The sequence below is a fragment of the Vicia villosa genome, linkage group LG4, assembly GCF_029867415.1.
Source record: "Vicia villosa cultivar HV-30 ecotype Madison, WI linkage group LG4, Vvil1.0, whole genome shotgun sequence".
Lineage (NCBI taxonomy): Eukaryota > Viridiplantae > Streptophyta > Magnoliopsida > Fabales > Fabaceae > Vicia > Vicia villosa.
The window spans coordinates 33,461,417-33,473,403 of NC_081183.1; the positions used below are offsets into that span (position 1 = coordinate 33,461,417).

Sequence of the window (11,987 nt, forward strand, 5' to 3'; positions counted from 1 at the left end):
TTAGGAGTTAGAATATGAACATCTATGTGAAAGTGAGTTTTCTTTTGTCTTTGCATTCGGTTAGGCCGCTGCAGAATGTTGTTTTTTGGACTGATTTCGAATGACGTGGCTGAATAATTCTGAATGTAATTCTGCTCATGTAATTTTTAGGTTTTGAATTGGTATGAGTGTGGTAATGATATGTGAGGATTGTATGAATGTGAATTGTTAGATATGGATTGGTGAATGATTAGTCATGTTAATGAATGTTAATAGGGTCTGTTTTGGTTTATGCAGGGGCTTATAATGCTATCTCAAGGCTGGCCGTAAGTTCATGGAAGCAATTCGTGCGCAATGCATTGGCAAAGATTGGAAGAAGGTCAACATGAAGTTTTAGGATCAGAGAAGAACATAGGTTTATAAATTTTAGAATTTAGGAGTTTGATGTAATGGGAATGCTTGAAGTTGTAATGATAATGTGCACTGTATGGTTTAATGTTCAGCAGTGTTTGTTCCTTTTTGTAGAGTTGGAATTTTTGTTTTATATCCTGGGCTGGATTGGACTCTTAAAATGAATGGGGATTTTTGAATGTTTTTGTAATGGATATTGAATTTTTTATGTAAGTTTGTAATGAATAATGATGTTGAATGAAACTTGAAAAGGTGTTGATGCTCTTGTAACTCTTGTGACCTCGATGATCCATTTTCAATACGCAAAGCATTTCTCCTCTTTTTGCTAGCCTTCGACCGATACCTTGCATCTTAAGAAAGCTTGGTTCACTCTTCTATGTTGTTGCACTTGTAATTCGATCCTCCCATAACAATAATGCTTTAAAGGAATCCTTGAAGATACTAATTGAGCATAGGGGAATGCCTTAACACGAAATCCAGTGAACTCAAAATGAAACAACAATCTCAGACACCAAGCGCAAGTAACTCTAATCTCTTGATACCCACAGGAATATAGACCTTAATCCTTCGAACTTGGTACATCTTGAGAGATAGTACCTCTGTATCCTTTGAATGAATGCGAGAGCCTCAAAGCAATATAGGAACCTTAATTCTTCAAGATCCTTGATCCCAATACCAGATTTATTTATTAATGATGCATGATGTGTTAAATGACCTAGTGGAGGTATGTAGATGAAATGCGAAGCTAAAGCCAGTTAGAAATTAAAGGGTAGGACAAATTTGGGGTATGACAACACTACCAAAACAAGTCTTAAAAGCATCTAATTAGCAATAAAAATAAACAAGAACTCATTTGCAAAATGTGAAGAAAATTAAATAAAGCGATTGAAAACTAAACCATGATGTTACCGGAATGAGCGATTTCTTACCAAATAATCGATGGAAAGTAAGTAAAATTGGTGACCGATCACAACCCCAAACTTATCTCATTGCTTGTCCTCACGCAATGCATGAATAGACAAAACTGAGGTCACCCCTGAATTAAGCTTACCACAATACAACCGTGCTTTTCGCAACTCAACTTTCACCATTCCGGTCAATCTTGTCGATTTCACAACCCGAATCGCCCACTTTACTATCACATCAAATTACCACTTCACCTGTAAGCTTTATCACACATCTCACCAATTCTCTCGGGGTTCAGAATAAAAATTCACTCACAAGTTCATAATATGCAATACCAACTTTTAAATTCGAATACATTCTACTTTCATACACAAACACTTTGCACACACTTTTTGAGGTCTTTGGGTTGAAACGGGGCTTAGGACAGGTGGGATAAACAAGGAATAGGATATGCAAGGGGTGTAGTCTCAACATTCGTGTTGTTGTTCTTGTTTTAGTGCTTCGTTTAGCATCATGGGATTCAATCACACCATTTCTACTCTTTTTCTTCACTCAATTGTTGCTTTGAGCGTATGCTTTGGCGGGTGCTAATTCCAATTCCTCTCTCTTTTTTTTCATATGCATTTTGATGTCTCAACACTTTTTCTTCTCTTTTTTTTCCAACACATATATTTTTTTTTGCACTCGCCTTTCTTTTAGGCGTACTACCCCAAACTTATGATTTTGCACTGATTTAACAACAACATCAAACACTTATGCTGAGCAGGGTAGGAAAAGAAATTGAATTTAAAGATATATATTTTTTTTTCTTTTTGGCCAAGGGTTAATAGATGTGGTTAACACAAACAAAGGATACAGGCTCAAAGGGGTTTGCAAAGGATAAACATAATACAGGGTGGCTGGAAAGGCTCAATGTTAACACAAACAACGTGCCTCAGTGTGTGTCAATGTGTAGTGTCATATGAGTAGAACATACGCAAATTCAAAGTGGTAAAGTCATACCTGACTATTCTCTCATGATGATGCATATTTGGCTTTTTTGAGCTCTCGCATTGTTGGGCATAGCTTACAAGATCCATAGTATTTCTTGTGTGATGTTGCTTCTTTTTCGGTTCGTGTATGCCAACTTTCAATCTCAGTCCGGTGTTGTTAAGTTGCGTCCCACAATAATTTTTGGTTGTATCAACTTCCAGGGATGCCTAAGGTGCAAGCTTGGGTTGGATCTTTCATCCTTTTACTACCACTCCATCAACCATTCGGTAAATCACATCAATCTGTAACACATGGTAGACATAATAGCATAGAAATACTAGGAACAAACACAAATAACCGAATCTAAAAACTGAATGCAATAAACCCCCCCCCCCCCCCCCCCCCACACTTGAACCAAACATTGACCTCAATGTTTAAATTCGAGATAGCAAGGGTGAACTCACAGAGGGTATTGCGACTCCGGCTGCCGCTTCCAAGCTTTCACCAGAGAGACCCACTTTTTTATTTTCTGACAACAAAACAAAAAGTAAACTGCATTATGAAAACTGTGGGTTGCCTTCCACAAAGCGCTTCGTTTAACGTCGCATGGCTAGACGGTCCATTCCCTTCTATTATGGGGGATACTTCCTCTTCCACACCATGTTGCTTGTCCTTTCCGCAACCCAGAACTCATCTAGATTTAAAGGATGGACCACTTTTTGCCTCAAGTCACTTTCAACTTCCATCTCCTTGTCTTGATGTTCCCTTTTCTTTCTTTCCTTGATTTCTTTATTGGACTTTGGAGTTTTTATATGAGATGTTGCCACCTGAGAGATTATGCTTGAGACCCTTTTTGGGGTTGGTTCCGATCTTTTGCTTTTGCCTACTATGTGGATCATTCCAACTGAAGATTGATTATCTCCACTTTCACCTTGCTTCTTGGTGTCTAACACTTTCAGAGTTATTTCTTCATCAAAAGATTTCAAAGTCAGAGTACCTTTTTCAATATCGAAATTGCACCGACTAGTGCGCAAGAAAGGTCGACCCAGAATAATAGGGGTCTCTTCATCTTCAGGGATATCCATTATTTCAAAATCAACTGGAAAAACAAATTTGTCAATTTCTACCAATACATCTTCTGCCACCCCATATGACCTCTTCATGGTGTGATCTGCAAATTTCAACTCTGTTCCTCTTTCATTCACCTTTTCAATACCGAGCTTTTTGAAGATAGATAATGGCATTAAGCTCACACTAGCACCCGAATCAATTAGAACCTTCATGAAAGTTCTGTTTTTTATCGTGCATGGTATTGCAACTGATCCAGGATCTTTCTGCTTGATTGGTATTCTCTTCTCTGGTGAGATTGCACAACATTTCTCCTTCTTAACTACCCCTTCACCCCTTGTTGGTTTCTTTTTAGATATCACTTCCTTCATGAATTTCCTGTACATTGGCATCTTCTCGAGTGCATCAAAGAATGGAATATTGATCTCTAACTTTTTGAAGTATGTGGCAAACTTCTCCAAGTCTTTCTCTTTTTGGTCCTTCTTTGCTACTCGAGAAGGATACGGCAACTTAATCAATGGTGTCGGCTCTTTTTTCCTTCTCTCTTCAGTTGGCTTCACAGGTTGTATCACCTCCTCTGGCACTTTCTTATTTTCATGCACTTCAATATCTACTTCGATGATATCATCATACTCGATTTCATTTTTTTCTTCTGGTTTTGATCTCCTCTGACTTCTTGTTGAGATGACATTCACATTCTGATGCTCCCTTGGGTTTGTAACAGTTGCACTTGGTAAGGCACCTTGTGGTTGAGCATTGGCGAGTTGTTGTGCTATCTGACTCATCTGAACCTCAAGATTTTTGATGGATGCACCCGTGTTTCGAAAATTACTCCTTGTTTCTTCTTGGAATTGGGAGCTTTGAGCGGCCATCTTTTCAATGGCAAGTTCCCAATCTGCTTTTCTGGGTACCTGTTGTTGGAATTGTTGTTGTGGAGGTTGTTGATATGGTTGCTGCTGTGGTGGCCGATACTGTTGTTGCTGAGGTTGGTATGGTACGATCCCTTGCTTTTGGTCATTCCCTTGTTGATCTTTCCAAGAAAAATTCGGGTGATTTTTCCATCCCGGATTGTAAGTATTTGAGTAAGGATTATTTTGCTTCAGAAAATTGATCTCTTCTACTTGTTGTGCGGTTGCAACACAATGTATAGCAAAATGAGGTCCCCCACAAATTTCACAATTCACTGCTTGAATCGGTTGAACAGGTTGAACCTGTGCTACCGTTTGAGTATCCAGGGCTATCTTCTTTAGTCTTCTTTCTACTTCAGCTGTAATTTGATCCTCCATCTTAACCACTTGATTTGCCAACTTCAGATCGATGATTCCTTCTGGTTGGCTCACACTACGGTCATATAACTCCAAGTGTTCATTTGCAGCAATGGCTTCTATAATCTTCTTAATACCAGTGGCTGTTGTAAAATTTGTTGAGCCACCAGCAGCTGTGTCGATGAGTTGCTTAGTCTTAATTCTTAGGCCATTCACGAAATTTTGCATTTGTTCAGTTGCATCCATATTGTGTGTAGGACACGCAACCAACAATCTTTTGTACCTTTTATAAGCGTCCCCAAGTGACTCCCCTTCCTTCTGTTTAAAATTAACTATGCCGTACCTCTTGCGGATGTACACAGAAGCGGGAAAATACTCGTTGAGGAAAGTAGTCTCCATTTGCTGCCAAGTAGTAATGCTCCCAGCAGGTAAAGAGTAGAACCACTCTTCAGCATCCTCTGATAGTGTAAATGGAAACATCACTAACTTTTTGGCTTTTTCAGAATGCCCCTCAATTTTTAGGGACGTAGTCATGGTCAGAAATCTCTGTAGATGCTTATTTGCATCTTCATTGATTTTTCCAGAGAAAGGTCTTCTTTCGAGTTGTCGGATAGTTGAAGGATGCAACTGAAAGTGGTCGACGTTGACCGGTTGATTAACTATTGTCATCCGGCCAAGTGGTGCATTCGCTCCTCCATAATCACCTAAAAGTCTTTCAACGGGAGGTGGGTCAGCCGCCATAGTTTCAGATTCTGAATCTGACTGCTCAAAAGGAATAGATTGTGTCTCTTCGTTTTCAGATTCCGAAACTATGGGTATTTCTTCGTTTGCCGCTAGTCTTTCTTGTCTAATCTTCCGGAGTCTTGCTCGCAATGATCTTTCAGGTTCTGCGTCAAAAAGAAATTCAGCTGAGGTCTTACCTCGCATAAAAAGATTAGACGATAGTTAGTTGGGAACAAAACTTCAACAAATAGGAATGCAGAAAATAAAATTTTGGTTGCAGAGCAACAAAATTTCAATTGAATAATTAATCACTTGTATTTTGGCAGTCCCCGGCAACGGCGCCAAAAACTTGATCGGAAAATTATAGCAAGTGCACTATTTTCTCGATGTAGTAATAATTGGGGTTATCCCCAGTGTCGATCTCTTGAGGACTGCGCAGAAACTTAAGTGTTTTAACAAATTCAATTGAACAAAAACTCCTTGGTTTGTTTCAATGTTGTTTGCAAAATTATAATATATGAATTAAAAAATAACAACTAAATAAACTTGTATTAGACAAATAAGAAAGTAATGCTAGGGGATTGTGTGTGAAATTCCTTATAATAACAATACTCTTAAAATCAGCCAGATCATCACTAATTCATATCATCACCAGATTTTGAGTGAGACTTTCCAAAATTCCTTTAAAGAAAATCATTTAATATTTCTTTTATACCCAAATTCCTTCGTGGTATAATAAGAATACTAATCTCTTTGTTTCAACAGAAAACTTACGGTTACAAATCTATATCTCAATTCCTTGACTATACAGATTTATATTTTTATACAAAAGCATTAACCTTGGTTTTCCAACCTAACATTAACCATAAATCAAAACCTTATTTTCCAATAATGGTTTGCATTAAGAACAATATATAAAAAGATGGTAATGAAAAAGTTATGAAATTACTAATAAAATAAGCAAATTGTCATTACAATAGGAAAATCAGAGACACCCCCCTAGCATTGGGGGGTTTAGCCTCTCATGTTCATGAAATTAAAAACAAACATAGTGAAAGAGAAAATCATTACAATAGAATTAGGATGACTTTGATCTTCAATAGCTTCCGCGGTTGAGAGATCTCCGTTTTCCCAACAATTGCATGTATCTCCTCTTCTCCCAAATTGTACGTGAAAAATCAAAATTCAATTGCAAAAAGATGCCCTCTTCCCATGAAAAATAGGTTTAAGTAGTCATACGATGTTTCCATCTGGTGCAGAATGACAAAATTGCCCTTAATGAGTCCAAAGTGAAAAATCAGCAAAAAACTCCAATGACTCACGTCCACGCTGACACGGCCGTGTCAAATGACACGGGCTGCCCGTGTCAGCTTCTGCCCATGTACTCTTCTTCAGCTTCTGGCCGTGTCAAATGACACTGGCCGTGTCAAATGACACTGGCTGCCCGTGTCAGCTTCTGCCCATGTACTCTTCTTCAGCTTCTGGCCGTGTCAAATGACACTGGCTGCCCGTGTCAGCTTCTGCCCATGCCATTCTTCTTTAGCTCCTGCCCATGTCAAATGACACTGGCCGCGTCAAATGACACTGGCCACGTCAAACGACACTGGCTGCGTCAAACGACACTGGCTGTCCACGTTTTCTTCCGCTCTTGTTCTAATTCTTTTAGAAACTTTCCTATTTCCTGAAATCAATAAACACTACCAAAACAAGTCTTAAAAGCATCTAATTAGCAATAAAAATAAACAAGAACTCATTTGCAAAATGTGAAGAAAATTAAATAAAGCGATTGAAAACTAAACCATGATGTTACCGGAATGAGCAATTTCTTACCAAATAATCGATGGAAAGTAAGTAAAATTGGTGACCGATCACCCCACATGGAGAAAGGCCAAGGGGAAGAGAGTATGTTGAGAAGAGATGGTGGCACGTGAATTCTACCGGCGTAGATCTGACATTTATGACACCTCTTTGCATACTGGTAGCAATCTGACTTCATCGTCAGCCAATAATATCCTTTTCTCAGTATTTTACTTGTCACGGTGTGTCCTTTGGTGTGAGTACCAAAATAACCTTCGTGTATTTCTCTCATGAGTGTTTCTGCTTTGTTTTTGTCAACTCATCTGAGCAGGACCATGTCAAAATTTCTCTTGTACAGAACATCTTCATTCAGGAAGAATCTGCCAGTTAACTTTCTCAAAGTTTTTCTATCTTTCTTTAATGCCCCAAGAGGGTACCCTTGCCTTTGAATAAAGTTTTTTATGTCATGACACCATGGTTTATCGTCGATGATTGATTTTGTTGTGAAAACATGTGATGACAGGAGAGATTAGGGTTGCTGTAGATATGTTGTTGTTGAGGGAGAGAATGATATGATATGAATGAATGGAGAGAAAAAGACATGGGCTGGGTCGACCTAAAAGCCCAATTTTGGGAATTTTGGTCCCGATGCGTCGACCTAAAGAGTGGTTGCGTCGACCTAAAAGAAGCAGTGGCTTCATCTTTCAATTGACATCTGAATAGGTCAACCTAGAGGTTGGGTAGGTCGACGTAACTGACAATTGTTTTCTTCTTTTTAAAAAAAAACTTCAATAGGTCGACGTATATGCGATTTAGGTGGACTCAAAATGAATGAATTGTAACAAATACACAAAAATATGAATGTACATGCTTAAAATACCAGATGCAATGTTGATTGTTGTGAATCTTCAACTGGACACAACTATGTGTTGGAGAATATGCTCATGATGAACAATCTATAGGTAATTGAGAAGTAATGATAAGCACATAGGATGTCATTATAAGCATGTTAATTGATTACATATTACAGAATCAATAATATTTTTGGAAGTGAACAACAAACATGTTACCGCTTTCTCGATCTTCAGATATTTTGTCATCATGATACAAGTACTAGGATGTTCCCTCGATCAATGTAGTACGATCCTTGACAGGTTGCGTACTACCTTCACACTAGAGAAAGATGTTAGCATCAATAATGTAAAAGATAGATAGACATGAATATAAATAGATAGCCATAACCATATTTAGCTCAAATTAGAGATATCCAATATCCCTAATTCTCTGTGAATGTTGAAGAAGGGTTCGGTTGCAAGAGGTTTCGTGAAGATGTCCGCTAATTGTTTCTTGCTCTCAACATGTTCAAACACGACTTCTCCTTTTTCTACATGGTCTCTTAAGAAGTGGTGCCTTATTTCTATATGCTTGGTTCGTGAGTGTAGAACAGGATTTTTGCTTAAGTTGATGGCGCTTGTGTTGTCACACATGATTGGTATGCGGTCAAGTTTGATACCAAAATCAATAAGTTGTTGTTTGAGCCATAATATATGCGCACAACAACTTCCGGCAGCTACGTATTCTGCTTCGCCTGTAGATAACGCGACTGATACTTGTTTCTTGCTGTGCCAACTTACCAATTGTTGCACCCCAAAATTTGCCCATTTATTTATACCCAATTGGTTTTCATATCACATTCATGTGCATACCTCATGTAGGTCATTCATCTAATACATTCATCCATATCATAGTTACTGTTCAAGGAAATTGACAAAAAATGGAAGCTGAGGCTGAAGAAATCCCTGATTAAGAAAAATCATATCTAAGGTCTCAGGCATCATCTCCAATGGCATTCTCCTGAAATCAGGGTTTCATCCTCTCCAAGTCAGAGCTCTGGTTAAAAGATACAATCCTCAAGTTCATCGGGATTTCCATGTTATGGTTTTAACCAAAGTCAACCCTGTCAACTTTTTGGTCAACATATAATCAGGAGATGATTGTTGAGTAGGAAATATGGTTACGTTGGAGAAATATCATTCATCGAAGTTTCTTTGGTTTAAAATTGATTGAGAATTAGATCGGAAACGGATTAATCGGGAAATTCATCTGGAATCAGAAAAATCAGGAAATGTTGTCTTTTTGGTCAAAGTCAAGGTCAACTGTCAAATATGAACTTGTGGTTGAAAATTGGTCAAGAAAAGTCAACAAAATAAAATAAAATCAGGAAATAGCCAAGTTTGCCCAAAGTGGAAAGTTAGTTGGAATTGGAATTGCCATAAAAAGAAAGTTTTTATACTTAGAGAAATTAAGGAAGATTTGAAAATAGCTGGGCAGCAGACTTCAGGTTCATTTTGCACGTGGTTCTAGGGATTATTTTAAGACAAGCTTAGCACTAAAATTGTTCATCTCATAGGATACTACAAGTTTGTAATTGGAATTATTTTCGAAGGATGCTTGGATAAAAAGTTATGGAAGTTTGAAGTTGAACATTTTCATGGGAACACAAGTCAAGTTGCAAGACAAATTCTGGACGAGCAGGCGGCATTTTCACAAACACGTGGTGTGCTGACTTTGAGACTGATTCTAGAGAAGCACAAACATTCATCAGGTTCAAACTTGGCATCAATCTCTTCTTCTATATGCCCTATATCCAACAAGACAAAAATAATGGAATTTGGTTGTGTTTGGAGCCAGATACAAGTTACCAAAGTCAGGGTCTTCGCAAGGTTACAAGTAGACATGGGCACGGGCCAGAATTTCTGGGCAACGGAGGCATTTGATCAAACAGGTGGAGTGCCATATCTAAAGCCCGTTTTAGACAACTACAAGTATTGTTTTGAATAAATACCAACACAAATCTATTAAACTCCAGGTCCTATTTCTAATAATCAAAAAATAATGGAAATTGGTGGTTTGTGGGTCAAGTTAGAAAGCTCCAAAGTCGCACCCTTAAAAGTTGGTGGTTGAGAAGGCATTGGGCCAAATTTTGCTACCCGCGCGCAGGCACCAATTCAGTGGTGCATCTCCATGTTCCAAGCCATTTTGAGAGAACTCCAAGCATTATTTGTCAATCATTTCAACATAGAATCTGTTCCATCCCATCTCTTCTTCACAATGATTTCAAAATGGAGTTAAACGGTGGCTTAGAGATGAAGCTAGGTACGCACAAAGTCATCGCTCCAAGCATTTGTTCATGACAAAGTTCACAAAAATTAGCTGCAGCATTTTACTCGATTAAGAACCATGCAAATATATACACACTCTTGTTCATTGAGTGGTTGAAATAAATATCCTCTATAGCATTGTCTACCATGCATCACCATGCACTCTCATACAAAACAAAAAGAAACTCCTTGCAGCATGACTACACACGCTACTGCATGGATAAAGGCAAAGGAACAGAAGTGAAAATACTACACTACTTTGCACCACACCACAATACCATACACATACACTCTCTATATAAGCTCTTCACATCTCACTCTCATTCACACACAATCATTTTCTTTTTTCCTACACTTACTCTTCTCATTTTTCTTTGCTCTCTCCTCACTCTTTTCTCCCACTTCTCTCCACCACACCACTGTAACAAACAGCCCAACTAACTCAGGCCACCATAACCACCTTCAAACTACACAACAACCTTTAACCTCTTGAAGCTCTCTCTCTCTCTCCATCAATGGCTACGGCAAAGCATTATCATCACCATAACTAACTCTTAACAAACCTCCAACCACAAAAAACTCCATAACTCCATCATCTTCATCATCGTTGCAACTTCAGCAACCTTCTCAATCATCATCAATCTCCTCCAAGCGCGTCAAGATTCTGTTCATATCATCATCAACGCCGCGTGGTCTCAAGCAACAATGTCAGGTCCTTTTAAGCTTCTGAGTTTATTTCTCAGAACTTATTGTTCTTATCTATCATTCATCAAGCCTTAAGGCTAAGGAACAAAAGCAGAGGAACTTTCTTCATCGCTGACTCTCGAATTTGCTTCCGGTAAGTGATTCTGATTATTCCTCAGCATATTAGCAACCTGGTTAGGATTCATGTAGTATGTAGTATAGTTAACAATGCATTTATGCATACTCATTGAATCTTGAAACTCTGACTCGGTTTGTGTGAAATGACGAACGTTTGAATGTTTGGATGGTGCGTATGAACAATATGTGGCATGAGGATCATTATGCTATGCTTAGCTTACATTTTCATTGAGGTGTTAGGAGTTAGGGTTTCGTGTTTGTTCTCGGTCTGGGAGTTAGAAAGATAATCAAGAAAAACTAAGGCCAGATCTGTGATCTACGTGGAAAACCGAGCAAGCTAGTGGCGGAGTTTTTGATTTCTGGAAATTTTAGTCCATCTCCGCCGTGTGTTGGCCGGAGAAGACGACCGGAGAGGATCTCCAGCATCTGAGTTTTGTGTGATTCTTTTTCTTCACAAGTGCCTACGTGGCTTGATCGCATTGGTTCATGTTTTCCTATAAATTCTATTTTGGCCTTATGCAAATGATTAGATGATGAGGTGTAGGCGCGTGACTGGTCCAATACTTGTTTTGTTTTATCTCACTTATTTCTTTTTTGACCAATTGATACTGGGTGTGGTTTTAATATCATGTCACGTTTTAAAGAAAACCATAGTGCTACATAATAATCTGCATGAAAAATGAAATAAAAAATGGATTGATAAGTAGATAATGCAAGTTGGGCCACGAAAACCTTAGGCTTTATCATTGTTCGGGGTCACACACCTACAATGCTAATGCACCACCATCCATTGACCATGGGCCTGGGCGCTAATGCTCTTCACACTCCCTGAATCGGGCCCAGTTTCTACTTGTAACTAATTTCAGTTCATTTGGTTTTTGCT

At 38.5% G+C, this 11,987-nt stretch overlaps 1 protein-coding gene across 1 annotated transcript; it reads right to left on the bottom strand.

Moving 5' to 3' along the window:
* Positions 1–2,900: 2,900 nt before the first annotated feature.
* LOC131597010 (uncharacterized) lies at positions 2,901–5,135 on the bottom strand. The gene is made up of 3 exons (XM_058869732.1): positions 4,248–5,135; positions 3,485–4,121; positions 2,901–3,367 (listed from the first exon to the last, which is right to left on the bottom strand). Exons 1-3 carry the CDS (start codon positions 5,133–5,135, stop codon positions 2,901–2,903), a joined length of 1,992 nt encoding a protein of 663 aa, XP_058725715.1.
* Between the last annotated feature and the right edge of the window lie 6,852 nt (positions 5,136–11,987).

Coding starts and splice junctions, on each gene's coding strand:
- LOC131597010 (XM_058869732.1), bottom strand. CDS start 5,135: ATGACTACGTCCCTAAAAATTGAGGGGCATTCTGAAAAAGCCAAAAAG. Junction 4,122..4,247: donor AACAACAATTCCAACAACAG/GTACCCAGAAAA, acceptor CTTGAGGTTCAG/ATGAGTCAGATAGCACAACA. Junction 3,368..3,484: donor ATCTATCTTCAAAAAGCTCG/GTATTGAAAAGG, acceptor TTGTTTTTCCAG/TTGATTTTGAAATAATGGAT.